The following is a 27,930-nucleotide window of genomic DNA, read 5'->3' as shown; positions in this document are numbered from 1 at the left end:
GGCTTGCCTGTTGATCAAACCTATTAGGAGTGGCAGGTAAACAATCCTGCTGCTATTCCATCACGCCGATGTTGAGGGAAAACTATGGAATTGCATCAAGTCCAATATATATATATATATATATATATATATATATACATAATTATTTTACGATTTATAAAAAGGAACCAACCAGCAATACAGATCAATCAAAACATTGTAAAACTTTGCATTAGCAAATAATATCAGTAATGATTAATGAGTAGGTGAAAGGGCCGTTGATCAGCAGCCAAGTGCACTTAAACCTCGATTCATCAGCACTGGTAACAGCTGATATGTTGGGATACAAAGAGGACTGAGAGACTTGACGACGAGGTATCATCCTAATCATCTGCTATTCAAACTGAAGTGAGGTCATCAGAGTCACTCAGTGCCACTCGCTCCGGCAATCAACGGAGCCAACTGCCATCAGGCACGGCTGAGACACATTAGGGTTTAACTGGCAGTAAATAACACTAAATGCTGTGATTATAGAACTAAATTCTTCTAATGCTGGAGGGCTTCCATCCCGCCAAGAGCTGAGGCATCATGCTGGCAGCAGGGAGGAGGAAGGGAGGGAGCGGGGGAGTTCCTGACATGCTATGAGGATCGGCTTTTCTGACAGCCAGCCCTCAAAATCCTTGAGTTAGACAGGTAGATTTGTTGGGTTTTTTTCTGGAAAGCATAATAAAGATTAGTTTCGTAAACCAAACATATGGATCCTAATGATTTTCTCCTCCCTGACATTTACTGCTCAGAGTGTTTATAAACCCAGATTGTAAGAAGTAGATGATTTTAAAAGCAGACATGATTACGAAGAAGGCCCAAATCCCTCTGTGGTGTGACGTCAAACCTCTCTACCCCAAAGTCTGCTGCCTATAACAGCACAGAATGGGATTCATCAATGTCTGACAAGCAGCAATCACAGCCCAACACAACACTGTGACACACACAATGATGTGACTTCCACCTAAACTTGATCCACTTTTTATAACAGGCTTTCAGGCTAAAAGATCTGTGCCACCAATATTAACAAAAAAACACAGCTCTGTGCCAGACAAAAGCAGCAAAGATAGAAAATGAAACCTTTTCCTCATCTTAAAGACAATCACATAGCTGCTTGCTCAGGTCCGATTCCTTCTGCTGAGTGGCTAATGTTTATGTGAGCAGTAGGGCAGGCGACAATCACGTTTGACCCACATTTTGCCAGCTCTCGAATTTCACCATCACTCCCCTGTTCTTCTATTTAGACCTTTATTCACTGACTGGGGAGCTGTGTACTGGAAATTCTCCTGATCAGCAAAAAGTTATTAGGCTATTTGTTATTCACAATCATGGCTACTATAACAACACTTTAGAGCACAAGAGAACATGGTGAATAATGCTTTAGTACCAAAGTGCTTACAACTAAATTCCCACTAAACATACTGGTGATGGAAGTTTTTGTACACACAGCCAATGGCCAGCGTCAACCATCAACAAAAACACTTTCACATCAAATGCTCTCTTATTTCTACACTATTAAAATCTGGAGGCTCGTTCAACAACACCAGGAATGTCAAGCTTTCACTCCCAGGTAACATAATTGTTGACAGAAGCTGTTGACATTTTATGATGTGACAGATGTTTCAAAGGATCTGGCATGCTGGGCACTTAGAGCTTCAGTAGTGAGCCAGCGTCTGGACTCATAAAGTTAGAAAAAGACTGCCATAAAACCAATAATTTGCAGTGTTATGACTGCAGGTGTCTCATGTGCCTACACATTGAGGCTGGACTACTGTACAGTAAACATTTATTATCTTGCATTTGGAGTCAGGGGAGCCAAAAAATGTGATGTTGGATGCATTTCAACATGGTGTGGTAGAAAATTGAAAGGCTGATGGATATTTTCAGTTCAGGATACTTTAATGGGGGGAAAAAAGACTAATTTGAGTGGCTGCTGAATTCAATATGCTCACAGTCCTGCTACAACTTCATCACTACTTTGATAAAGAAAAGACCTAAGAAAGTGTTGCCTAACCTTCAAATTTGTATTCTAGTAGTACAACAGATGCAAATCTCTTGTGCCTCTGACACAGTTTAAAAATAAAAAAGGTTTTTTTGTCGGAATACCCCTTTTTCTGTACAACAAAGGACAGGCGTGCTGGACAGAGGTCCAACCTACACACACAGCTGTCCCGTCCCAGGACACTGAAGCATGGAGGGAACAAAGAGCAGACAGATGAAAACGACTTTTTTTTTCTTACCAAAACGGTTGCAAATCGTTCCTCCAGTTCACCTGACTCGGGCATGGGCAGTTTCAGAGGCATGTTGTGTCCTCTGAAATCAGTGTGCTGGTCCATGCTCCCTGCGTTCCCCATGTTTCCTCTTTGACCAACAAGTACAACTTTCCCCCACCCCCCCCCACCTTCTTCCACTTGAGAAAAATCTCCGCACGGCGAAAAGGAAAATATCCGCACGCCCCTTGGCTTTTGCTCAGTCGCCCTCACAGGCTCCTTTACAGGTTTTTCCCGGTCACTTCTTCTTCAACATAAAGCACACGTGAGAGAGGCAGCATAATGCGACGGGTCCGAGCAGCGGCGGCGGCAGCAGCAGCAGAAGAGGAGCCCCTGGTGAGGCATTTTCACGGCAGAATGAGGAGACCTGGAAACTTGAGTCAGTCCACACGGTCCTCTCTTCGCTGTTATCCGTATCTTGCACAATTTCGGCTCCACTCCCAGCCGGTAGTAATGACGACGAGCATGATTCACGCTTACTGCAACCCCCCCCAGTCTGTTAGTAGTGAGTGGAGCTGGCTTCACTAATCCCTCCGCTGCTGACCAGCTAGTTGAGGAGGAGGAGGAGGAGGGGGAGCGGGGGGGTCCATATACACACACACACACACACAGACTCACACCACACACCGCGCGGCTGCACACACTCTCATCCCTTCCTACAATGAGCCCTTTCAGGAGCAAACCTCCCACTTCTTCTTCTTCTTGGGGCGTAGTTCCCAAAGCCGTAGCTAAGGAGATGATATTTTCTGTGTTGCATTGTGGTACTTTGAGTCCATTGTGAGAGACAACACACTGGGGTCCATATAGCGACCCTAGCGCGCCCCCCCCCCCCTCAATATTTCATTGTTAAAACCACTCCATCTAATGTTACAGTTCTTCCTTATTAACCATTTTCACTGTAGACATTTTGACTTCTCATAGCAGGAAAAGCACAGGTGTAACTAATAACATTAATGAATGATTCTTCTATTCCAAGCATCCCACCATGAACAGCATGCACACCAGGACCCTGGAACTGGCAGTGAAATGTAATGCAGCCATTATAACCATTGTTCAGTACATGTCACATACCTGTGGCAATGTCTGCTGTGAGAGAGGTCTAGTAAACTAGGCTTGTAGATAACCTTCATGTGAGATGAATATTATTTGTATTTTGAAAATCGAATAACATGGAACCTTTACACTCTACCATGTGTACAGTGACAGAGGGTATGTACCTGTATTACTGTAAATATGTGTCTAATGAGTGTTACTGCACCGGTAATCTAATATAATTAATAATAAAATAACTTTCTATTAAAATGTTTCTTCACATGTTTATGCTTCCAGTGGATGTCTGGCAAAATAAACAGCTTTTACAGTGGATTTAATCCATTCTCTGGAATTCAAATTATAAACTGGTGCAGGACAGACTAATCTGCCTTTTTCACAGAAGACATTTTGACATCTCACAGTAGGAAAAGCACATGATCATAAAATTAATGATTCCATTCAGCTGCTTCAGTTTCAGTGTCCTGGTATTGTGCATGCTGGCTCACTTTCATGCTGTCATGACAGAACAGAGCCATCACTAATGTTATTAGTAACACCTTATCCTACTATCACAAGTCAAAATGTCTGGTGTGAAGAAGTTATTGGTTTCATTCTTTCTGTCTCCTACTTTTGTCTCTTACATCTCTCCTCAGACAAAGATCCTTGGGACAAAACCGTTAGCAAATATTTAATTTAGATGTATTTGAGGGTCTTTTGTTTTTGAGAATCCCTGAATGAGAGCAATCACTCAAAATGATCCAATATCCCTGCACACTTAACAGCCTGTACCTCTCTTCACTTTAATTCAAAAACTTGCTTAAAAAGTCACTGTATAACTCCATATTTATGATAACACAGTCACTATTTTTTCCTCTCAAGATCTCAACATGCGTTAGGATGAAATCTGATCTGCTGACAGGGTGGGGACCACATTACGCACAAGAGGGTGACATCAGCATGCAGCTCTCTGGAGGCGATCCAGAGGTTCTCCAGATGCACAGTGGTTTCATTCAGGCTGCTGGGCTGATTCAACAGGGGAGGGTGTCACATCTGTGGTTACTGGCTGGACACACTGAGGATGGACTGACCTCATATTATCATTACGTGTTAACAAGTTAAGTTGATTTGTCTGAAGACCCCTCCCCCTGTGTTGTGTAATGTGTGTACTGTGTACTACATGTTTATCAACTTAATGGATTCTATTTATTTTGAGGATGCTGCTCATTCTGGTTTTCAAAACAAATACATATAGTAGCTGTGATTTGAGTGTTTTATATGTAGATCCAACAATTGAGGTTTAATGAGGACATTTGTAGAGCATGTTCATCGTGACCTGGGTCCAAATTGTGGAATGATTTAAAATGTTGTTCAACTATTATTCAATTTAAGAAAGTGTTTAAAAAGTAAGTAATTTGATGATATTAATTGTTTTGTTTAGTGTGCACATATCTTTCCAGCAAAAGATTGGTGAAAGTATTGGCAGACCATTTGTTTGTTATTGATTTATTTTGAGCATGGGGATCAGGTAATATACATTTCTTCTTCTCTCTCCTTTTCCATCATGAAACGCGTGTTACTTTGTTACAGATTACAGCCTAAATTTTATGTAAAATGTCGTGTTGAACATGTACCCTGAAGTGACTACAAAAATATAATAAACAAATAATGAGTGAATGATCAGAAAATAGGTAGAAAACTGGTGTATTCTGAAGTACCATGGCTGGGGTAACCTGCTAGAGAGCCCCGGAGCAAAAATGAACCCCCTTTTCCTCCCCTACCCTGTGCATGTGTACAGTATTCCTATGCTGGAATATTATATGGCCCCATGTTTGCTGTATGGTAACATGGTTAAATACAAATTAATTCAGACCGTCTTCAAGACAGGGTCTTAACATCAGGTAAGTTTAAATTGTGCTTAAAAAGTCAGAATTGCTAGTGAGCTATTACCAAAAACCCCTTGCTACACAGGGAAGCTAGGAGCAGTTGCATACTTTGCCCGATTGGTAATCTAGCTTTGTGAAGGAGGGCCAAGTTTCATTCACCAAGAGATTATTAGTTCTTATGCAATTATGTCTTTCATACACAGAAGCCTATGTTCGTTATTCATATGAACATAAATGCATGTAATACACATTTGTTTCTCATATGAAAATAATAATTCCTTTTCATTGTTAAACCATTTAAGTGATTGTGTAGTTGGATTCAATAATCCACCTATTATCTTGTCACAATAATAAACAAATGGGCCTTACTGTACAATGACAGCAGAGCAGCTTGTGACAAAAGATAGACAATGAGTGAGCTTTAAAACAATAACAATAGAAAGTGTCTCTCCATTAACTACAGTGAAAAAACTATTGAGAATATGTGCTGCCTTACAAGCGTCCCTGACACAGCTGATAGTGACTCACAGCACAACAATGAAAAACGGGAATGTGTTGACTGTTACAGTTAATGTCTGTGTTCTTCTACTGCTCAGCTGGGTGATACAGTACATACATACTGTATACGGAGTCAAAAAGATTTTTGAAAACACAGGGCCCTACAATTATGTAAACTATGTTTCATTAGTATCCTTGGCCCTAACAGTCTGACCAGGAGGCCCTCAAGTTCCACCAATCCTCACAGAGGATTTGGGAAAATGGCACCAGGAAAATAAAATAAAACAAACTTTCCCTTAAATGGTTCTTTTTCGCAGTTTAATTGGTGCAATACAACAGCTCTCTCTGCTTTCACCAAGCACAACATATATTCTTCCAACATATATGAATGTATGGGTGGAGGGGGCACCTTGCAGCTGCATTTCTGAGAGGTATGGGGAAATATGAGAGGCTTCCGATATCTCCACGAGGAAATATAAAATGCAAAGGAGATGCCAAAAATAAAGGCAGCACAATCGGACCACTGTGTGAGGAGGCTCACAGGGAGTTCTTTTGGCTGCACAGTATAGTAACATCTGTGAAATGAAGTCCTCTTAAATAAGAGAAGACTCGTGAAGTTATGGCCTTTGCGAGGCTGGAGTGGAGCAACAAATGTGTCTTTGTATTTTAATTTAAGGGCAGGAGACTTCAGTGATTCAACCAAGTAGAGCTGTGGATTTAGCAGAGCAAGCAGTGATCCTCTGGATCTTCAGAACAACAATGCCCTCTAATGCATGTCAAGTGTATTGCCCACTCTGGATCAGATTGCTTTATTATAAACACAAGGCTAACTTTGTCTAATCTTTTCAGTTTAGCGCCACAAACATTTTCAAGGGAGACAAAAAAAAAAAAAAAAAAAAAAAAATCCATGTAATTATGGACTTGGACACATTCACCTCTGTCCCAGGGCGTCACATCTGGAGACAATCACTTATTTTCCACAATAACATACATCAGTGGCCAAAATATTTTTTTTGCATCTCTCGTTACATGAGACAGTTACCACAGATCAAACCACCATCCAGGTTAGGAATGGAAAACACGCAGTCTGCGGTCCTCCCTTTAACCGAGGCCTCTTAATGGCTGCATGTTTGTTTACACCCAAGATTTGAATATTTCAAACGTTTGCCCTGCATTGTGTAGAACAGCATAGCTAAAATATTCATTTTAAGGTCCACACAAATGGAAGGTAATATATCATTCAAGAGGCTGAGTATCAAACTATATTTATTGTATACAGTATAGGGACAACAAATAATGTACAAATCAAAGAAATTGTGGAATATCTGCCGGTGTCACCTTGCAAATCTAACAAATGTTACTTTTTAAAATTAAGGTGGACATTCTCATAAACAACACACAAGTCAAACATACTAAGCATCTGTTGATAATGTTTGGATAGATTTTGGACAAACGTATTCAAATTGGCAACGCAGATTTGATTCAATATTTGTTTATACACTGACTGAAATATATAACATTAGATGAGACACTCAATTTCTGGACTGGTAAAGGTCAATTATTTTTATTCTAAAGTACTGAAAAGGTGGAAAGGAACCAATTAACACATCAAGAAAACTGCTCTCCTGCTGTGTAACAACAAAGACCACTGTTGCGGTCACAGTAACCCTTTACATCTACATTTCTCATATTAACCAAACCCTTTTATAAAGAACACTATTCATTTAGCTTTTTGGTCCAGAAACATTACTGTACTTTAATTACCATTCATTTAAATCTGCGTTGAGGGTGACAGTATTGAGGTAAACCATACATATGGATCTTTCTCGGCACAAGCATTTTTTCTTAGCAAATGTTTAAGATAAAATGGGCAGGGATACATCAAATTATTTTCAATGTTCCTTAAAAAAAAAGAAAAAAGAGAGACTACTATAACATGACAAATATGTCAAAACGTCTTCCCTATCTATGGAGAGAAACCACGGGCTCCCATCCAGCAGTTTTCCTCCACAGCAATCAGCAATCCTACCAAGTACATGAATTAAAAATAGTTGAACCCATCCTGAATTTGAAGGCTTACAACAATCTGCAAAACAAAAAAGAAAGAAAAAGAAAAAAAAGAAGAGATTTTGGCATGTAGTTCAGCTTATGGTTTGAGACATGCAGGAGGTAATGTCAATATCAAAAGAACGCAATAGGTTTTTCCATAACGAGCCATATCTGATCTGAGATATGTCCCTGCCTTGGACAATTTCAAATCATCCACGTATGTGGGGAAAAAAAAAAAATTACCCTGCATCTCAAAGTTAGGATTTGGCCCCAAAAGAAAAACCTCTACCTTCTTTTATGTTGTGAAGAGCCTGACATTTATCCAAGCACAGTGGAGAAAAATAATAATAAAATAAACCCAAAACAAAACAAGAATTAAACAGAAATAAACAAAGACGACATGAAAATAATGGCGTGGATGTTCTTCCAAGAGTAGAGTCCACATTCCACTTAAGAACAGACTCCTCCTGTCTGTTGTTGAAATACATCAATAGTGTCCTCATCCTCCATCTCCAGCTGTAATAACAAACACAAATTACACATTAGTCATTTAAGAACAATTATAATTATTTATTCTACAGCAAATGCAAATTTTTGGTACCAACAGCAATGTGTGCACTGAAAAGTACCATAAGCTGGCATTAAATGTCTGGTTAGATTTGCTTATTCTCTGCTCCATCGACTGTAGTTCCTGAGTCAAACAACATTATTAAAACAAATGTATTTAGGTAATTTCTCGGATGGCCGTTTGTGTTCTGACAACATTTAACCCTTGGCTTTTTAAATGAAAAGGGTATTTTAATTTTTCCAGGTATTAAAAAGGGAAGTATTGCTTTGGTTTCAGTACTGAAACTCTGGTATCATACTGGCACCAGCATAGACAAATTCAAAACGATATCCAGCCCTAAATGGAAGACGGCCTTTGTATTGTGTTTTATGTATTTTTTTAAAAATGATTATTTTCACCTTGATCCAATGAAGATGAAACCCATCCCAGGACATGATCTTGAAAAAAGTCAGTGTTTTTTTTCCTAGCAGCTACGTATATTTTTACAATGATTAAACAAATATGATATCAACAATCCTGCAGCATTGAAGAAGATGTTCGTCATTTGGGGAAAATACCCTTATTTCCTTTCTTGCCGAGATTTAGATGAAGATTGATACTACTCTCATATCTGTAAGCTACAAATGAAGCTAGAGCCAGCTGTCAATTTGCTTAGCTTAGCATTAAAACAAGGTGAAATGGTTAGCCTGGGTCTGTCCAAACGAAACAAAATCCACCTACCAGCTCCTTTGAAGCTCAAGAATTAACGCTTTATCTTGTTTGTTTAAATTCGTACACAAACAAAACTGTAAAAATGTTTTAGTTTTATTTGGTGTTACTTGCTGGAAATATTTCACATGGAACACGTCTGAGTGGGACTTTATACCACATCTAGTTTTATTATTTTGCATATCTGTTATAATATTGCTTCCTTTGTGCAACTAAAACACTTGATCAATTTCAATGATTACTACAATTTGGACAAGAAGTGAGGATGTTTCAATAGTGGGAAACTATCCTTCGCTTCACTGTCACAAGTCTAACACAATTTACACATTGCAAAAGATAAATACTGTGCAATTCCCTGCTGATTAGGGCTGCACGATATGGTTAAAAATAATAATAATGCGATTATTTTGACATATTACAATTGCACTATGATTCACGGTTAGTGGGAATGATAATTTTTGCATTACATTTTTTATTTTCACTGAAAAAAACTATTAAAATCACAATGTGACATTTGTTGGGGTCTGTACCAAACAAATATGTTTTCTTACATCTGGAGAACAAAATTTATAGACCAGGGAATCTCTGCAGCACCACAGTACTTCATTATAATGCTGTTTTGTCACACATTTTACTTTTATAAAAAAATTGCAGCTTCTGTGATTTGGATATTACACTTGGCCATATTGCGGTTTCGATAATATTTCGATTAATTGTGCAGCCCTGCTGCTAGTTAATATTTAAAAACTAACTGCTGGAGATACAATTGCGTGTGAACACATTCCATCAGTTGTTTGAGGATAACAGGGCAAGCGGCAAGGTCAGTGGTTCCACATAAACTACACTAAAAAAAGAACACACTGAGTTACAATGGGAGGATTCATTCTTAATTCCTGAGGGTTGTATCCAGTCAGCAATTGAGCAAGTATATAAAAAATAAATAATAAATGTATACTCTACTGACAAACACAATAAATGCAAGCGTTTAAAATAAGTCAGAAATTATGATAAGAGTTTTAAACACTTGAACAGAATGAGCATGCTTTGTTAATGGTGAATTTGATTCATCTGACCACAGATTTCACAACCGGCAAAATAACTGCAATAATAATACTACACAAATACTAGGTGTTGCTTTTTAGAATGAATAACAACATTAGGGCAATTTATCAGGGCATGTTGAACTTCATGTCCGTCTGACATGGAAGTATTTTGAAGCGTAACCCGTTCCATTATTTCCCATTTCATTAATGTCACGTTACAAGTCTACTCACCACTGCACAGCTCAACAGGAGTGACAGCATACACACCAGACAAAATTGGACAATGTACTTATCTTCACTGTCTCCATTACTGATATAAGTATGTTTAGTAAAGAAATAAATACTTATGCTTTGACAGATATTTATCTATTCGCACTTCAAAAATAAAAAATAAACATGACTGACCTAAGAAAAACTGTAAAAAAAAAAATATATATATATATATATATATATATATATATATAATCCTCTCCATGACTAGACTACTTGAGCTTTTAGTGCAGCTCGTCATATTTTGGATTTTGAGGAGTCCAGCTTTCACCAACCTGTGCAGGTGTGTCTGTTTCATTAATTGGCTGTCCATCGAACCTAAACCTTATCTGACGACTTGACAATCCCTGTAAAAGAGAACAGACAGACATTGCCTTTTAGTGAGATTTTGCATCAGCTATCAACAAAACAATATAAACAACAGTTTGTTGATATGACAGTGTTATTAATTAAGTCAGCTCAAAAGTCTGCTGTTACCACAGGGAATTAAAAGTGTATGTTTCAGTCTTTCAGAACGAACTTACCTGTCTTTCGCAGTATGCCTTCATTAGTTTGCTGAGCGGAGTATGCCTTTTGATTTTGAACTGTACAACTGACCCATCCTGACCAGCTACCTTGAGGTTAATGTGGTCGTTCTCCGTCTTCACTCCTTCCTGCAACAAAAAACGTCATCAGCAGCAGCAACATACAAGGGTTACAGATCAACCTGTGGTCAGATTAACTGGTGTTTGTCTTCCTGAATGCCCCCCCCCCCAATTTAATTACATTTCCAATACATTCCCATCTTTTTTCATCTTAGCTGTGTATGTGAGTGAAATGGTGTCGCCAGCAGGATTCACTAGCTGCACTTTGACTATTGTTAAAAAAATAAACATAATAAAAGAAGAAGAGAGATCAGCAGCATGTGGGAGTAATATCATTCCTGTCAATAGAAGAGCTATGTGTCATTTACTCGCTTCACCACTGTGGAAGCAGGCCTATATCCTGTACAAGCTGAGTGTGTCCTCACATCGCCCGGCCTTCTCATTTGTACGACCTACTGTCGGATTAACTTGTGACACCATGCTCAGTGTTGTACTCGCAGCGCCTTCGCTCACAAACGATCCACCTTTTATAAGAGTTTAAATTCACAGACAAGAATAATGTTACCACAACATTACATGAAGCAAAACATATTGATTTATGTAATAATGCAAACGCTGACATAACACAAATACCCATATATGTAGCCAGCCCTTTCCTTTTTACTAGGCTGTGCAAATTGTGCTCATGTGGAATAAACTGATTGCATAAACAACCTAATGGAAATGAATACATGGATTTGCCGGTTTAGGCATACCAGCCAATTAATTCGGTTTGCACATGTAACCCTCCCATTCAGGTGTTACAGAAGCTCAAATTTAGATTAAATAAAAAAGGCAACAATGATATTTAGTAGCATAGAGGAACACTAGAAAAGAATTGGATGATGGCGCTTAATTATTTTCTACCCTTATTTGTGCCTCTCATGAAGACACCGTAGTTCTGTAGTATCGATGACTATCAATCAGGTTTAGTAATCACATCATCAATATGTTTTGCTTCATGTTGCATTATGGTAACGTTATTCCTTTCTGTGAATTTAAACCATGACAAAAAGGTGGATTGTTTGTGAGCGTGGTGTGCATGATGTCACAAGTCAATCCGACAGTAGGTCGTACAAACGAGGAGGCCAAGCCACACTCAGCCTATACAGGATATAGGCTGCTCCACAAAAGGCCTGCGTCCACTGTGTTGAAGAGAGTAAATGTATGGATACATTTCTCTTTTTCTATTGACAGGACTGATATGACTCCCACATACTGCTTATCTTCTTTGTTTTTCAATAGTCAAAGTGCAGCTAGTGAATCCTGCAGGGGACACCATTTCACTCACATACACAGCTAAAAAGAAAAATGACCAGATGGGAATGTATTGGAAACCGAATCAAACTAGGACAAAAGGCATTCACGAAGACAGCAACGCTTCCTCTTCCTGTTTTCAACATCTGCCGTTACTACAAGCAACCACCGACACATTCAGGTGATCGCCACCAGTTAATCTGACCACAGGATGATCTGTAACACCGGTGTCCGGTAGTATGACGTTAATCTACAACAACAGCAAACTTAACTAGCCAGCTAACTTAAATTAGATACATGTACACGGCAAGCTTGTTCCTAAAGGCAGGCTTCACCATCCAGACACCGCACTCACACACATAAAGCTACTCCTTTCTCTCCCTTGGTTAGCATAGCAAGCTAGCCCATGTTCAAATTGGCGCAGAAAGTCACAATGGCGCAAATGAAAGGGAAAACACAAATCATTCATTTTACAGGCAATCTCTGAAACCGCCGCTAGCAAACATAGCTTCATTTAAAAGTAAACCAACGAGTATCAGTAGCGGATGTTGATATTGGTGGGACACGGCAAACACAAACCTGTGCGCCTAAAGCCAAAAGATCCGCAAATTGGTCAACCTTTGTTTTCTCCGTCGACCCGCTCAAATGCGGTATCTGTAGCCTGGAAGCAGGGCTAGCTTAGCAGAATGTGCTAACGTTAACTTGCAGCTGGCGTTATTAGCACCTAAAGGCAAAAATGAACACCATGTTCCTTCGAAGTACTGACCTTTGGCTTTTCTTCGGACATTGTGCTATTTTCCCAGGGATTTATTAATAATGTGGAGACGGATTGTTAATGGTGAAGCGGGTTATCAGTTCCTCCGGCTCTTTCCTTTGGATCAGGAGCGCGCATTGAAATTTGAAATGTAATTTGACCAAAACGGTCACGTGCTCCACTTGTCTTCGGGGCCGCGGATACGTGAGCGCGCAAGCTAGTATGCGCATTCCCGCGAGATAGGTAAAACAAAAGGGCCCTTTTGCAAAACAAGCCTTTACTCCAAGCCAGGGGCACTCAGAAGCATTACACTAAAGATACAAATAGTTAAGTAATTAAACTTAACATAAGCCAGCCAGAAACACAACAAAACCAGAAATATGATGGTAATCTTTTTTTTTTGTAGACTCTCTAATATAGTGAAGTCAATATTCCACTTATTAAGTAAAGATGGTCTTGGGATAAAAATTTCTTATTCATGCCCCAAAATCCAACAATTCTGGATGAAGATTCATAGTTATATTGTGGATCTCACATGTTTGCAGTTTGTACTCTTCAGTAGACTGTATGTATTATCTGTTTTGCCGCAATCATTGAAGGGCTGGGCCCAGATAGCAATAATAATTGAATGGCAAATTATTCTCTGGAACTGAAATGTGCATGGAGTGCCTCCTTTTCAGGAGGGTGATAGCTTTAGGAAAGATTGCTGCATATGAAAGAATTACATATAGAAAAATATTTCCGGGGAGTGTGTATTTCCTTAATGCCGAAGTGAAAGGGTTAGGTTTAAGCACATTAATGGCATTGATTCTACATGGGATTTATGGTTCCATACTTTCTCTCAGTACTTAATAGTTTCTTTTCTTTTTTCTTTTTTTTTTTAGAAAAGCCACTTTGTATTTTGGTTGACCCCTCTTGTTTCTGTATTTGTATTTGGGTGGGATGGGGATGGGTAAATGGGGAAGTTGTGAATATGAAAATTGATTTACAATTTAAGTCTTATTCATAAAATTTTGAAATGGTCACAATTTGTTTTTAACAGCTGCACAAGAATCAAATGCCTCACGCGTATTTCAAGAACACACATTTCTTTTATCCAAGAAAGTTCTGAAACAAACTCTTTCTGATTCTGAGATTTATCAACATTTAAAATAGCAAAAAACGTCTAAAATGTGTTACATGTCATAAATGAACTTTTTATGTAAAAATAAATGTCGTACTTTAGAAGTGAATGATAATCAGTGAAATAGTGTGCACTACAAATCTAGTGTGAAAATGAAACTGCTAGTTATAAAAGAAGCACCGCACGCTCTGATGTGCTCTGGAGTTGCAGAAATCTTGCAATTCTGCATTTTGTGCAAAATAATACAGTAATGTTTGCATATCACAGTGGACAATATGTTTTGACAGATTTGCCCTTACACCTAGTTTCCTGTGTGGACAGAAAAACAAGTTAACTGAACAGATTTCCATATAATCATTTACATCAAAATGAAGGCATAAGAAATATTAATTTAGCATAATAGCAGAAAGCAACGTGTATAAAAAGATGAAACATTAGGTGAAGAGACCATGTTTGAAATATAATCCACACTCAGTCAAAATGATTTCAGAGCATCTTGGTGACATTTTCTTGCAAACACTAACTCACTGAATTCAAATCAGATAATCACAGTTTATGCTACATATGTAGCACAATGTTACTGGCATCAGTGTGATCATCTTAAGGGATTTTTTTTAAAGGAATCATCGCTGAGATTCTTCTCAATGCTCGTCCATACGGGAGTATGGATTATCCTTTGCCAGACCTGAAAAGGACAATGGAGATATTGACATTTTGAAATTGTGGGTTTAATGCAATTAACTTATTTCCAAAATCTTTGTCTTCCAAAAATCATTGTAGTGAAAAATTTGGGAATTTAATTATTAATGTATATCAGGTATGTGCATGTAGTTTTTATCCAGTAGATGGCACTACTGGATCAAATTTGTTGTTTTTATGTTGCTTTTTTCTCTTGGTTGTTAAAATACTTTTGTACATTGTTCCCCTTTATCTTTAATTTATTTTATTTTATCTATTTTAATCTTTCCCCTACCCTGTTTGTACCCTGTCACAGTATTTCTTCACTGTTCTGCTGTTTAGTCACTTTGCATGTAAACAAAGCTTAGTGAAAACAAGCTTTGATATTCCAGATTTACATGTATTAACCCACTGAAACCACACAAAGAAGAAATGAATCTCACCATATTTCTGTCTGATTTCGTCATGTCTCAGCTGCATTTCTGTTCTCCTTTTGGGGAACAAACAAAGACAAATTGTTAGACAACAGAGAACACTGGCTGCACTCACGCCTACAGTGTTTGAATCCAGGCTCAAGGATCAACACAAAGTACTGCTGCCAAAACCCCTATTCCACATTTTAAATATCTTTACAAAATAAAACAAAAGAAAACTCATCATTTGGCATGTGCAGATATGAAAATTGATTATCTAGACCAAAATCATACACATTACAATCTTGATAATCAATGAAATAACATGAAACTATTCAAACACTAATACAACTTCATTGTAGTGCATGGTGGTGGTTGTCAATGAGATGTGTTAAAATGTGCCTGCCACTTAAAAACACTTTCAGCAATAACTTTCTATCTGCACCACTTTTGAGAAAAGTCTCCTTGTCGCAACTTTTATCATAATGAATATGTGTTTATCAACATGCTGATGAATACAGTCAACAGTGCAAAGTGTAGGAGAGACTCCCCTGGTGTCTATTTTACTGACAGTCAGAAACTAATGAGCTTTTGTGTTTTGTATCTGAATATACAGTTAATTGGTTCTTGTCAGACCCCTCCTCAGTAGCCATTTACTTTGCTTTCTGACGGGTCTTCCTCGCACGGGTTTGTCGCTCCACCTTTGCGTCTTCTCTTTTAGTGCTGGAATATAAGAATGTGTAATTCTATTAATCTTGATAATAGTTATGTCTCTGTAAATAAAAGCTTACATTGCAATATAAATGACACTAGTGAGACTAAAAGTCCGATGTGCTTTGCTTTTAGCCTAATACAGTCAGTTAATCAGTCCAATAATCTGACCAAATATATCACTGTTTCCTCTTCATCCAACACCTCTTATTAAATTAACTAGTTTTTAGAAGAGGCTACAGCACATCTTTATAGAAAGAGCAAAGTTATTTTCAGAGCTAAGCTGCAGTAACACATTCTGGCAGGCTTTTGGAGACGGCGGTATCAGCTTAGCCGTGCAGAAAAACAACCCATTGTGTCCTGCCTGCCCCCCCCAATGTGGAACCAGACTTCACAGCCAACACTTCGTGTAACTTAATGCTTACCCGACTCTTTCACACTTGCAGCAGCAGAAGCAAACAAGAATGGCAGTTATGATGACACCAGCCAGCACTGACATAGTGATGATCAAAATCTGGAAGTTTACTGGAAGTCGAAGGCAGACACACAGAGAAAAAGGATACACTGAAAGTCATTTAATTATGAGCCATGCATCATATTATACATCCAGACACTACAAGGGCTGCCCCTTTTAGACTTTAGGTAACAACTTGGTGTTTTTAGCCAGAAGTAAAGAAGTACTTTATTAATCTCTCTTGGGGAAATCCAATTTATGGTTCTTCTGTGTAGTATAAGCACCGTAATTAGTAATTAAATCATTTTGTAAGTCAAGTAATTGATTAGTCAGAGGCATCTTATTATTTGTAAACTAAGATTTTCTTTATCAGAAGAAAGTCCCACACTAGGGCTGTAATTAACGATTATTTTCATTATTGATTCATCTGTGGACTATTATTTCAATTGATTGATTAATTAATTGTTTGACCTCTAAAATGTGGTAAAGTAGTGATAAATGCTGATAGTGATAAAGTCGAGCACAAGGTGAGGTCTTCAAATTGCTTTTTTGTGCGACTGACACTCCAAAACTTTAAGATATTCACTTTACTATCAAAGAGAAAAGCAGCAAATCATCACAATTGAGAAGCTGTAACTAGAGGATGTTTTGCATTTTTGCTTGAAAAAATGTCTCATACATGAATGGTTATCTGAGGCCTAAGGTTTAGTCACTCTTACCCCAACACAACCCCCATCTTGCATCATTCAATGGACACACACTGCGGGGGGGCAGGATGTTCCTCACCGGGTAGTCGATACATTGTTTGGTTGGTGTGCACCACAAACACTGCAACAAACACTGTGCTGCTTAGTATCTTTGGTATATATAGTAATACACCACTAACAAAGCTAAAGACAGTTACAGTATTTGTATTTGGCTGAATTTTATGCGACTTACTGTTACATTCTGCAGACATTCAGCACAACTGGTGTTGGATCTCAAGGCACATGGAGCTGAAACAGAGATAAGTTTCAGTGTGTATTGTAGGTTGCAGAGCAGACTGGCATTCCTTTCACTGTGTAGGTTCAAGCAGTTGTATAAATGAGCTTACAAGAAAGAAAATAAAAAAAATTCAATCTTACTAGAGGTTTCATTTTCTGCCCACTGACAAATCATAAGCAGTACTTGCAACAACAGAGTTTACAGTGCTTCAGACTGACACACTTTGCTACAAGAAAAACTAGGGTGAAGTTTGCTTTCTGTTTTTTTCCCGTTACTCTTTGCTCCTATTATTAGAGAAAATCCATTTTGCTGCTATCATGTGACAGCCTCCTGACTCTGGCTGCACAAAGCACAACAGCTAAAGCTTTTAAAAAAAACAAAAAAAACACACTTACTGGGAGCTGGAGAAGGAGTCGGTGTCTGCGCCTCTGTTGTTGGAATAATACTGTAAATCAAGACAAAAACAAAGGCTGAAGCTCTGCAAACTCCGGACATTGTGAGACGAGGGGGAGACCATCGACTGCGTGGAAACAAGGAACAAACTAACGTTACTGAGAAGCCAAACTGAAGGGTGGACCCCTGGGCTGACGTCATGAACTCCTGACGCTCGTGTCATGAAACAGCTGCAGAGTGAAACATCTCACCGAAAACAACGTCTTTAAATGTTCAACATATAAAGAACATACAATGTGTCCGTTATCTTTATGTTGTATTTTACTAGCAGTAAAACTAGCAGTAAAAGTTACTGTGACTTTATTAATGGTTATCATTTACTAATGCTTTTATATCCGTTTTAAGACATTAATAACAACAAGTTGTGGGTTGCCAAGTTGTGAAACATCTCTGTAGCCGTTTATCCTCCTTCAGCATGACACATTTTGCCTTTTTTTAGCTTGCCTAATACAGGAAAACCACTACTAATGGACTGTTTGGCTATTTTTCTCTGGAAAAAGGCCGCAGAGCATCTGCACAACTTATTAACATACACAACTGCAGACCTTTACAGACAGATTGTTGTAAAAAAACAACAACCACTTTAATTCCATTTGTTATTTTAGATAACTTACTTTTGCTGATGGGTTATTATAAATAGAGAAACCTGACCTTTTATTAATTTTATTAAGACTTTATAAACATTTGTGACTGTATAATTGATTGCTGATTGTAAAGTTAGACCCATTGCCCTTTATAACTGACTTTTATGAATATTTTATTAACCTTATAAAGTTGTATGTTGCAATTTAAAAAACATTTATGGAAGGTGCCTGTTCATGAAGCAAAGGTACATGTAGCTACCTGGTAGTCTTTCTTTCTTATTTTTTCTCTTTAATATGCGTCACATTAATACAAATTATTTTAGTTATAGTCACAATAAATCATTGTTTTAAAAGATAATGAAGAGCCACAATATTCAACATGTGTTAAAGAAACAATATCTTACTCAACTTTAACACAGTATTTATTATAATTTATTGTGACCACATGTCAGTTCTGTTCCCCACATCCTCCATGAGGAAGAGTACCGTTTATAATATTTTTAATACTATCTGTTTATTTCTTTACAATGTCAACTGACAACAGTTGAGGAAGGATTTCTGAGAAACTTAGGGGCAGGGTTTGGGCAATTGCCCCATGGTGGCCCCATGTTCGAAAAAATGCCGCAAAAGTGCCCTCTTGGATGCCTCTATGGTAGATAAAATGTAAGAAAGTGCCCTCTAGGGTGCCCTTCCAGTGGAGAAAACACAATACAGTGCCAATTGCGCATCGCATACAGCTGGTTCCCTTTTCATTTTTTTCACCCCTGCCCCTCAAACAGCCTGAGTCCACCACTGGCTAGCAACATGGCTGCAAAGCCACCATCGCTGGGAGTTAAATTAAAATCTTATGTTAACACTAATACCTACAAGGCTCCATCTTGGAAGAATGAATATTACCAAGTTGAAATAAGGGGAGGTTTTCCTGTTCCTCCCATTCTGCTGACATTGCATGAATGCAGCATAATCTGGGCAGAGCAATGATGGAGATTATGTGAGGTCACCAAACTATATGTACTAATAAGAATGCAAAAATCAATGTGAAAACACCTGTGTAAGTGTACGATGGATGTGTGGGGCCTTTAGCTGTTGTATGACTATGACTTCAGACACAATAATTCATGCTGTAGGTGTAGAGTCAGCTGTGGCACAACTTAGCAATGCATTCATTTCATTGTTCATTTCTTTTTGAGATGAGTCGGTATAAGTACACCTGGGCACTTATCCAAATTCCAGCTTTGGTGTTTCAACTAACATCGGTATTAGCTATCTCATTATGATGTATTTTTTTTAGCAACGTGTTCATGTTTATTGAGAGATTGAGATGACTTGGCAGACACATCTGTACGTACCATTTTTGACATGACAGAATGAGACAATAATAACAAACACAAAACAGCTTTTGAAATACAATAATTTATTAAAGCATCTTTAAATTCTGATATAAAACATTTTCTGATTTTTCTTCTTCAAAATGATCAGAAATCTCAGAAATACAGTCATCGTCAATGGCAAGATCAGTCTCTGGTGTGGCCGCCGGCAGCTGACCAGATCGCCTAAGTGAGTACGATTGGAGAGCAATGGAAGACAGTGATGCAATGTGAGGTAAATACTAAGCTCATTATGTTTAGATCATACTCTTATCATGAACTATAATGTACGTGGACTGGCATAGACTTCAATCCTTTGTGTTCATTTACAGTGGAGGAGAGAACATATCCTCAGTTAAGCAAGGTAATAAAAGGAATTGAGCATGTTGGGTGTTGAGGGCAACACACTTAAGTTATTTTATGTTAACAAAAGCTCAGAAGCAGGGCACAAAATGGAGAAAATCAATATTAAGTTATGAACAACTTTTTCTATTTTTGAATCTAAATTTCTGTGTCCCTGAATGCACAAATAATAGAAAAACAAAAGCACTAGCAAAACTGCATCCATACATTTCCAGCACACTGTTTACCTCGCTCAGTCTGCTTATTCTCCCAATCCATTGATACTTCAATAAATAAATACCCCACCCTCACATGGCCTTTGACATCACTGAAAAAAACACAGTAAAACAATCTTCAGACACAGACGTACTGAACAAGCGATATCCTGCTTGTTTCTCCAAACACATCCTTGAACATCGTTTTCAGCTACAAAAAGTTTCAAAGACATACCCTCAAGTCAGCACACAGTAAAACAGCTCAACACAAAGTACTTGTTCTAGGACAGAAGCGCAAATAGTTTGACTGATTTTAGTAACCGGTGCCTTTTGAGAAAATACTTGACTGCAGTGGTTATACACATTGCTTCTCCACTGATGCAGTGGTTATTCATGTTGAATTTCTTTGTTTGCTGCATTTATCTGACTTAGAATTTTCTTTTTTTAAGATAGGACACTAAACAACCCAAAATTTATATTCCATTCCTCAAAGGCTGCATCTGCACTGAATCTATTAGTTCAGAATAGCTCAAATAAAAACTTAAATAAGGCAAGGTGAGGGAGATAATCTCCCTGGGACAGTTATTTTACACATTAACCTGAGGGAATCTCCATTCGGGAGAACATACATTACAATGGGGCGCAATATCTGTAGAAAAAACACTTGAATAAAAGTATGTTTCCACTGCAACATTCTCTTACCTAGTTTGGATGCATGCTTAAAGAAAATGTACACTTTTGGAAATGAAAAAGTCCAAATTCAGATGTGAATGTCTGTTTTTTGTGAGACACAGGGTTTGGTGGAAAAAGAGAGTGCAAGCTCTGTCTGGTTTTCCTGGATATTAAAAAAAATAAAATAAAAAAAATCCACGAAAATATATATACCTGAAGTACATTTCAAGTAAGATGTGAGAAATGACCAGTGTAAGTAATGAGAGCAAGTAACGTGTTTGGAGACTGCGTGGAGGGAAGCAACACTCGGGACGACGGTAAAGCTTAAAATGGTGCAGATGCTTGAATGTTCCCACTTTTGCCACAAGCAGTAGAGACACCAACATTTTTTGTGTCTCTAAAGACGGAAATCTTTCTGGATGGAGTTTTTCTGCATTGCTACAAAGCCAGTCAAAAGCTTTAAAACACCATCTCTGCATCTTCTGTCCATGCTTGCTTGTTATCCGTCGGGTGTATGGTAGCTGAGTACATTTTGTGTCTTGTCAAATCAATCACCTGATCCAGCTGGATCCATAACTGGACACAGACTTCACACTGCAGCGCTTCTTCACAATCATGTTTATGTAGGCTTTCATGATCTTTGTGATCTCTCCAACCTGCCAACGTGCAGATGAAACACAGTCACTCAAGAGAAGATAAGCGAAGACATACAGATGTGTATTCAATTTTTTAAGGCATATCAACCAAATGAATTTTGGAAATCCTGTTTCCTCTTACAAACATGCGCAATCTAATTTCTACAGAAAAGATGATGTACCTGTGGTGTTTCAAAGAACATTTCTCTCTCATCCACGGTGATCTTGTAGGTGCAGGGCTGTGGAGCGCCAAAGAAAATGATGTGCTCATATGGAAAGGTCTCCAGAGGCTTGGGCTCTCCTCTCTTGTAGACTGACACATTTTCAGCGCTCACACTCAACCAGAGATCATGAGGGAAGCCTCCTTCTTTGCACTATGTAAGACACAAACACAGGAACTCATGAACATCATCCAATGCGTTCAGCGGGCTGGCAACTATGGATGCAGTGATCTGCTCTGCTGGATCGGTATCGAGGCAGACACTGACCTTACAGTTTCTTCATCAATTTCATTATTTCTGTGGTTCTGTTTCAGTCACATTCATTAAGTCACACTGGGCCAGGTGAGCTCAGTTTTTAGCTCGTCAGCTATCATGTTACCTAACGCAAAACTATCCCAATGAGTTCCACGCAGTGAGGTAAATTTGGGAAAAAGAGAGCACTGGTATCTGATCGGTACTCAGTATCCAAAGAAACCATGAGTTGAGGTATCCTGAAGTCAGATCAGTGCATCCGTACAGGCAACGTTAAAACCTGATTGACATCTAAACCACAATCAAAGACCCAGTAAACTTACCTCGACGTCAAACAGTGTGGACCCATATGCAGGCCACTCCTTGATGATGGTCATGTATTTGAGCATGGCCTGATGCTGGTCCAGACCTTTGAGGCGGGACCACTTCTCCACGATACTCGCCCTGGTGGCAGACATCTCCTCCTTTATCCACATCTCCAACATCTGCTCCTCCTCCATGCGCTGCTTCTTCATCGAGCCCGTCTTCAAACCCCGCCGCAGGGTCCCGTCCAGGAAGCTAGTTCTCCGACGCTCCAGAGTTTGTCCCGACCCCGAGGCTCCACCCACTTTGGTAAACTGGAGGATGCGACTGCGCAGGCGGCCCACGGGGTAGACGTTTTCCAGGCTCCAGGTGACTCGTGCGTTGTCTCCGTATAGAAACTGCAGGCGTAGAGCGGCCAGGTGCTGCAGGGTCTCTTCTCGGGAAGGGAAGTGGCCCCGGGTCAAACTCTCATGGGCCTGAAGTACCAGCAAAAGAGTTCATCGTTAGCACCAGTTGCAACATGTGATTAACAAGACTCTCAATCAAGTGTAAGACGAGGAGTAAAATGCACCTGCTCAAACATGAATGCAAACTCCACTCCTTCTTTAGGCATGCTCTCCACATCCAGGAAGCAGTAGAGTTTAAAATAGAGTTTCCATTGGCCGTCATCCTCACCTTCCTCACTGCCAGCCAGTCTGGTGGGAAAGCCACAAGCCTGTCACTTACATATCTGTATGTTGGTCCTTTCTATCAACAGGTGTACCTCAACAGGCGTATAACAGGACCCTGAATTTATAATAATATTGTCAAATATAGTTTGTAATAGAAAGTAACCCGTGATCATGTATAACATACCTTTCAAATTTAGCCAAAACGTCAGCCACAAGAACCCTGCTTTCCACAGCTCTGTCAATAGTGTTGTTGTGTTCAAAGAGTGCAAACATGTTCCTGCTGTCCTCCATGGCCAGACCTCTGATTAGCTTCTCCACCACCTGGACAAAGCCATGTTAGAAGACAAAATATATGTATCAGAGTTTGTGTAAATAAGAAGTAATCACAGTGATATCTTGCAGAGGAACATTTAAAATAGCCTGTGTAGCAATGACTACGGCTCGTTCACCTCTCCAGCAGTGGTGTGTGAGTTAATAGAGATCTTGCAGGAGCCTCCTCCGTGGCAGTAGACCGTGGTGGTCATTTCCTGTCTGGTAAGCAGTGCCATGATTTCCTCTTGAGAGGGAACAAACTCTCTGGCCTTGGTCTTCTTCAGAGACTCGCCGATGAAATGGGCAAACATTTCAATCTCTGTACTGGGGAACAGCTCCTTAATCCTGAAAACACCCCAAAACACAAAGACGGTGAACAAGAAGTTTCAACCCGTTGTAATCTGTGACCGTAGGATTGTTATGGATGATGAATGCATGTGTCCAAAAATACACTGCACCTTTTGAGGTGAAACTTGAGGTAACGTAGGATGCCTCGGCTGGGTAGGAAGGTGCAGCTCATGCAGGTCAGGAGATGCCAGTGGGCGCGATTGGCAGGACTGTTGGGGTGAGGGACGTGATTGGTTTGTTTGATCAGCTGACAGTAAACCTCATCTCTTAATGGCCTCAAGTCTTGACAGGTCTGTAGGATTCCCTGGATGATTGGTACAGGGTCTGACACTGCCTCCATCTCCTGCAGCGAGTTGAAAATCTTCACGGCCTCATCCTGCAGGCTTGTGTAACCCTTTTCCTTTTGCACTGGGAGAGAAAGACAGAGAGGGGATTTTAATTCCAGCCCAACCAGTACAATTATTTTTCAAACTAGGTTCTTTACTTTATGCCTGTCCTAAATCTAATCTAATTAATTAGATTACATTAGAGCACTTACTTTATTATATAAACAGAAAAATGTATGTATTAAGGTACATGTTAATGCAAAAAATATATATATAAATACTTGTAATGTGTTACACAAAACAGATAAAGTATCTCATTTTGTCAGAGGTCTATAGCAACAGCTTGCAAACAGTGGCTGTAAGCCAGAACCCTCACAGTGGACGCTGACATCTCCATAGGGCAGAGGTAGAAGAGGGGAGTGCAAAGGATGCTGGGTATATCTCAGGATGGGGTTCCTCCAATATGTCTGCTCCACAGCCTCCACATTCAAACTGCTCTCCTGGACAGAGAGAAAACCAGATCAGTGATCTTAAAGTAAAGTGGTCATGAATTATCTTTACAACAAAGTAGAGCATTCTTAAATAGGCCGAAGTTTGTATTTAAGTGAGTTAATCAAGTCAGTTTAGGAAAAATATCAGTGACGAATATGATTATTGTAGTAAAACTTGGAACCAGCTATATGTGAGGAAAATAGGTAGACAAAAGTGTTTTGAAGCAGACAAAGCCAAGACTCAAAGAAGATCACGGCACACACTTAGTGAGTAGTAGTACCTCACTTTACTACAGTGTGTGTCCCTGCCAAAGGTTTGCATAACTGAAAAGAATTGGAGTTAAAATAATGTCAGTGCCCATATGTTAATGAAATGTCATGCAGAATTGTTTGTGAAATTACTATTAGCACATTTAGTAAGACACATGTAGCATAAAATCTCATAGCTAGACATTGTACACAGTCTAGCAGTTATTAGTATAACATTAGCAACCTAGCCACAATAAAGGGACAAACAGTCAAGTGAATCCTTTAATACCTTGATATCCCTGATGAGTTGTTGTGTTGGCGTTTCTATGGGAACTTTGCTGTCTATTGCTCCTTGTATGGCATTCGCCCACCGCATGGCTTCATTCAGCATTTTGGTGTAGAGACGGTAAGAGTGTTTACGTCCATGGATGATTATATTCCAGTAACCTGGGTGAACAAGGCAGAAAGTAATTAGAGACAAAATAACTCCCTGGTAGAGCTTTAGACAACTTTACAAATCAGAAATATTTTTCCCTATAAAGTGCTCAAACCTGAAAAATTTGCAGTTAAGAAATACTGTAAAAAACTTTTTAAACTTTAAGAGAGTAAAGCTTAAACTCATAAATATATTTCCCTTGCTCAAGATGACTGAGAATAATTTTGACCATGAACTGACCAGTGTCCTTGAAGACTTTCTCATCTGGCTGCACCACAGAGCAGAGACTGTTGAGGACCAGAGTTCCCAGTTTGGAGGCGCTGCGCTCAGACGACTTGTAATAGTCCAGAGAGTTAGTGGTGAGAACAAACCAGCGCTTCTTCAGCTTCAGAGAAGTGCTTTTGGCTCCTGACTTCATTTCTTTATGTAGCCAGCCTGAGGGAGGATAAATTAATAACTTAGAGTATTCTTAGATAAAATTATTTTTTACCTTTTAAAATTTATTTTTATTGGTAATCCTTTTTAATATTTCCTTCTCTCAAACAAATACAACACATTTCGTTATTTCAGTGCAGAATCCCATCAGTCATTTATGGAGCTAACCAGAGGTATCCTACTGCATACATGAAGCACATGAATCAATTCTCAAATCGTAAAAATAAAATAAATTAATTAATTAATTTAAAAAAACCTGTTGTGTGTCTCAACTGACTGACCTCTGACTAAGAACTCCTGACCGTCAACTCTGGCGTCTCCCTTGGATTTCTGCAGCAGGCCAATCCAGTGGTGCATCTCCTCCGGTGTGTCTGTGTTGCAGTGGATCACCCGGTTAGCCGTGATGATCACGAACGAGTTTGGTCTGCAAAACACAACACATCACACACACATGTTGTTACACTATGTACTTAGACTGTAGTTTAAATACATCTTTAAGGTTTACTGGCCGATCCTCACCTGTCGGGGTTGTCTGATGCACAAACTGAATCAATCAAGCCCACATCTAGTGTGCCCTGGAAAGAGAAAAGAGGGGTGAATTGAAATAATTTTATTAGCTGTTCACACATTTGTAAATATTTTCCTTGGTGGGTTTTCTTCAAGGGACACTCAAGTTAGTGCTGGAGTTGCAAAATAAGCTGCATTACATTTCCATGATTGAAACTAACCTAGCTAACTTACCCTGATACAGTAAACATCACTACCTGGTACTCCAAGAAGTTTTATTCTAAGAGTGTGATTCACTTAAAAATACTATTTAGTCAGGGTGCCCTAATGGCCTTGTGGTTTAAGGCCCCGACCATGAACTCTATCGTCCCTGCTTGAGTGTTTTGCTGCATGTCTTTCATCTCACTAATATAGGCATAAAATACCCCTAAAATACTTGGAAAAAAACTACTTGGTGTCAAGGAGACAAAGAAAAAGGCATATTTGGCATAGTGGATCCTTGAGGATTGGGGTGAGAAGATGAAGGGGTTCCAAAGAGAGTTGGGCTTGATGGGAGTAAAGGCCAGGGTATGCTTGAAACAAAGTAGTTTGTACAACATGTCGTCCAACCACATCTGAAGGCAAATGTGTGCACAACTGTTCCAAACAGCATGACTCAAAGAAAGGGCAAAAAGCCTTGAGAGGTGAGATGCGATGAGTAGTACAAATCGGGATAATGCATTTTTGGACAGTCCCTCCCCAAATACATTCACAGTATTGCCTTTGTTTGCACATACGAAAAGTGACCTCCGCACACCTGGCCAATCGCTGCATAAGGGAGGCACATTTGTCGGATTGTCAGTTTCAGAAAATGACAAAAATTGTCGGATTCAGCCTCGAAATTGCAATGTCAGAAAGATTTGAGGGGGTTTCAGACACTTTTCATCGATCCGACAAGCTCTTCGTTTGAAGCACACTGACCCCTTAAGGGTGTCTATTGAAGGGAAGTAAATGGGTGTTTATAGTAATATGTTAATTATACTCTATATATTTGTTAGCTACTTTCTATGTAATGTGGCTTGCATTTGTGTCTTTCCATTTTGCTACCCTGTTACGTTTTCTGGCTCATTTAATTTCTAAATCTGCAAATGCTATTAACTAACCTGCAATTGTTTAACGTCCACAAAAATGAACAATGACACACCAAGTGTGTGTATTCTGCTTCTTCTGCTCAAATTACTATATGACCCAAATCTGGACCATTATACTTCAGCTGATTCAGTTACATGCTCCATCATTAAAATGGGGTTGAGGCTGGGGCCCAAGCAGTAGAGAGGTAAAACAGCACTAACCACTGCATTCTTTGGGTTGGCCTGTTCGTGGTGCATCTCCATGAGCTGGTCCGGGCTGGCGCTGTGGACCCGACTCAGCACATTGAACCAACCACTGGATGGGGTCAGAGGGAGTTCAGAAAGTAAAAGTCAGCAAACATGCAATTGAAAATTACACCGTGAACTTCCACTGGCAACCACAAGGGGGAACTTTATTTCCACACATCACTTTTACAGAGAGATGATGACAAAGTAAAACACTAACTACAGAACAGCCACAGTTAAGTTGATGATTTGAATAGACTATATGGATATATTGTACCTGGCATCTTCTGGAGACTCTGCATAGATGTGGTAGGTCCTCTCCTCAGTCACTATATTCAGTGCATTTTCTTTCTCATGATTGTCCACTATTTCCCTACAGAAAGACCCAGGGTAGACCAAAACTTAGTGAACCAC

The 27,930-nt window shown here is 39.2% G+C and overlaps 4 protein-coding genes across 16 annotated transcripts in view; all 4 read right to left on the bottom strand.

Moving 5' to 3' along the window:
* The window catches only part of fmnl2a (formin-like 2a), a 56,819-nt gene extending 53,844 nt beyond the window's left edge, over positions 1-2,975 (bottom strand). For 3 of the 13 annotated variants that reach the window (XM_044215974.1, XM_044215978.1, XM_044215980.1), the window contains exon 1: positions 2,265-2,969. In XM_044215974.1, the coding sequence (XP_044071909.1) occupies positions 2,265-2,378 (114 nt within the window). In that variant the 5' untranslated portion in view covers positions 2,379-2,969. Of the gene's footprint in view, positions 1-2,264 lie in introns of all 13 variants that reach the window. The other 10 variants (XM_044215967.1, XM_044215969.1, XM_044215971.1 and 7 more) reach the window with 7 other exon arrangements.
* Positions 2,976-6,956: 3,981 nt separating this feature from the next.
* sumo3b (small ubiquitin like modifier 3b) lies at positions 6,957-13,188 on the bottom strand. Its single transcript, XM_044215812.1, has 4 exons — positions 12,992-13,188; positions 10,870-10,998; positions 10,621-10,692; positions 6,957-8,272 (listed from the first exon to the last, which is right to left on the bottom strand). Exons 1-4 carry the CDS (start codon positions 13,010-13,012, stop codon positions 8,207-8,209), a joined length of 288 nt encoding a protein of 95 aa, XP_044071747.1. The 5' UTR covers positions 13,013-13,188; the 3' UTR covers positions 6,957-8,206.
* An 862-nt stretch (positions 13,189-14,050) lies between these two features.
* On the bottom strand, positions 14,051-17,918 carry pttg1ipb (PTTG1 interacting protein b). Its single transcript, XM_044215811.1, has 7 exons — positions 17,738-17,918; positions 17,298-17,353; positions 17,078-17,186; positions 16,330-16,429; positions 15,851-15,916; positions 15,224-15,270; positions 14,051-14,787 (listed from the first exon to the last, which is right to left on the bottom strand). The coding sequence occupies exons 1-7, from the start codon at positions 17,835-17,837 to the stop codon at positions 14,744-14,746; spliced, it is 522 nt and encodes a 173-aa protein (XP_044071746.1). The 5' UTR covers positions 17,838-17,918; the 3' UTR covers positions 14,051-14,743.
* Positions 17,919-19,776: 1,858 nt separating this feature from the next.
* myo10l3 (myosin X, like 3) overlaps positions 19,777-27,930 on the bottom strand; it is a 60,657-nt gene continuing 52,503 nt past the window's right edge. The window contains exons 28-41 of the mRNA XM_044215810.1: positions 27,794-27,889; positions 27,493-27,586; positions 26,174-26,229; positions 25,936-26,078; positions 25,460-25,654; positions 25,073-25,230; positions 24,420-24,543; positions 23,828-24,125; positions 23,507-23,714; positions 23,242-23,378; positions 22,958-23,081; positions 22,407-22,862; positions 21,793-21,984; positions 19,777-21,631 (exon numbers count right to left, since the gene is read on the bottom strand). Of these exons, the coding sequence (XP_044071745.1) occupies positions 21,527-21,631; positions 21,793-21,984; positions 22,407-22,862; positions 22,958-23,081; positions 23,242-23,378; positions 23,507-23,714; positions 23,828-24,125; positions 24,420-24,543; positions 25,073-25,230; positions 25,460-25,654; positions 25,936-26,078; positions 26,174-26,229; positions 27,493-27,586; positions 27,794-27,889 (2,386 nt within the window). The 3' untranslated portion in view covers positions 19,777-21,526. The remainder of the gene's footprint in view (positions 21,632-21,792; positions 21,985-22,406; positions 22,863-22,957; positions 23,082-23,241; positions 23,379-23,506; positions 23,715-23,827; positions 24,126-24,419; positions 24,544-25,072; positions 25,231-25,459; positions 25,655-25,935; positions 26,079-26,173; positions 26,230-27,492; positions 27,587-27,793; positions 27,890-27,930) is intronic.

This window comes from Siniperca chuatsi, linkage group LG12 (assembly GCF_020085105.1).
Source record: "Siniperca chuatsi isolate FFG_IHB_CAS linkage group LG12, ASM2008510v1, whole genome shotgun sequence".
Lineage (NCBI taxonomy): Eukaryota > Metazoa > Chordata > Actinopteri > Centrarchiformes > Sinipercidae > Siniperca > Siniperca chuatsi.
This window is presented reverse-complemented; position numbering and strand designations above follow the sequence as displayed.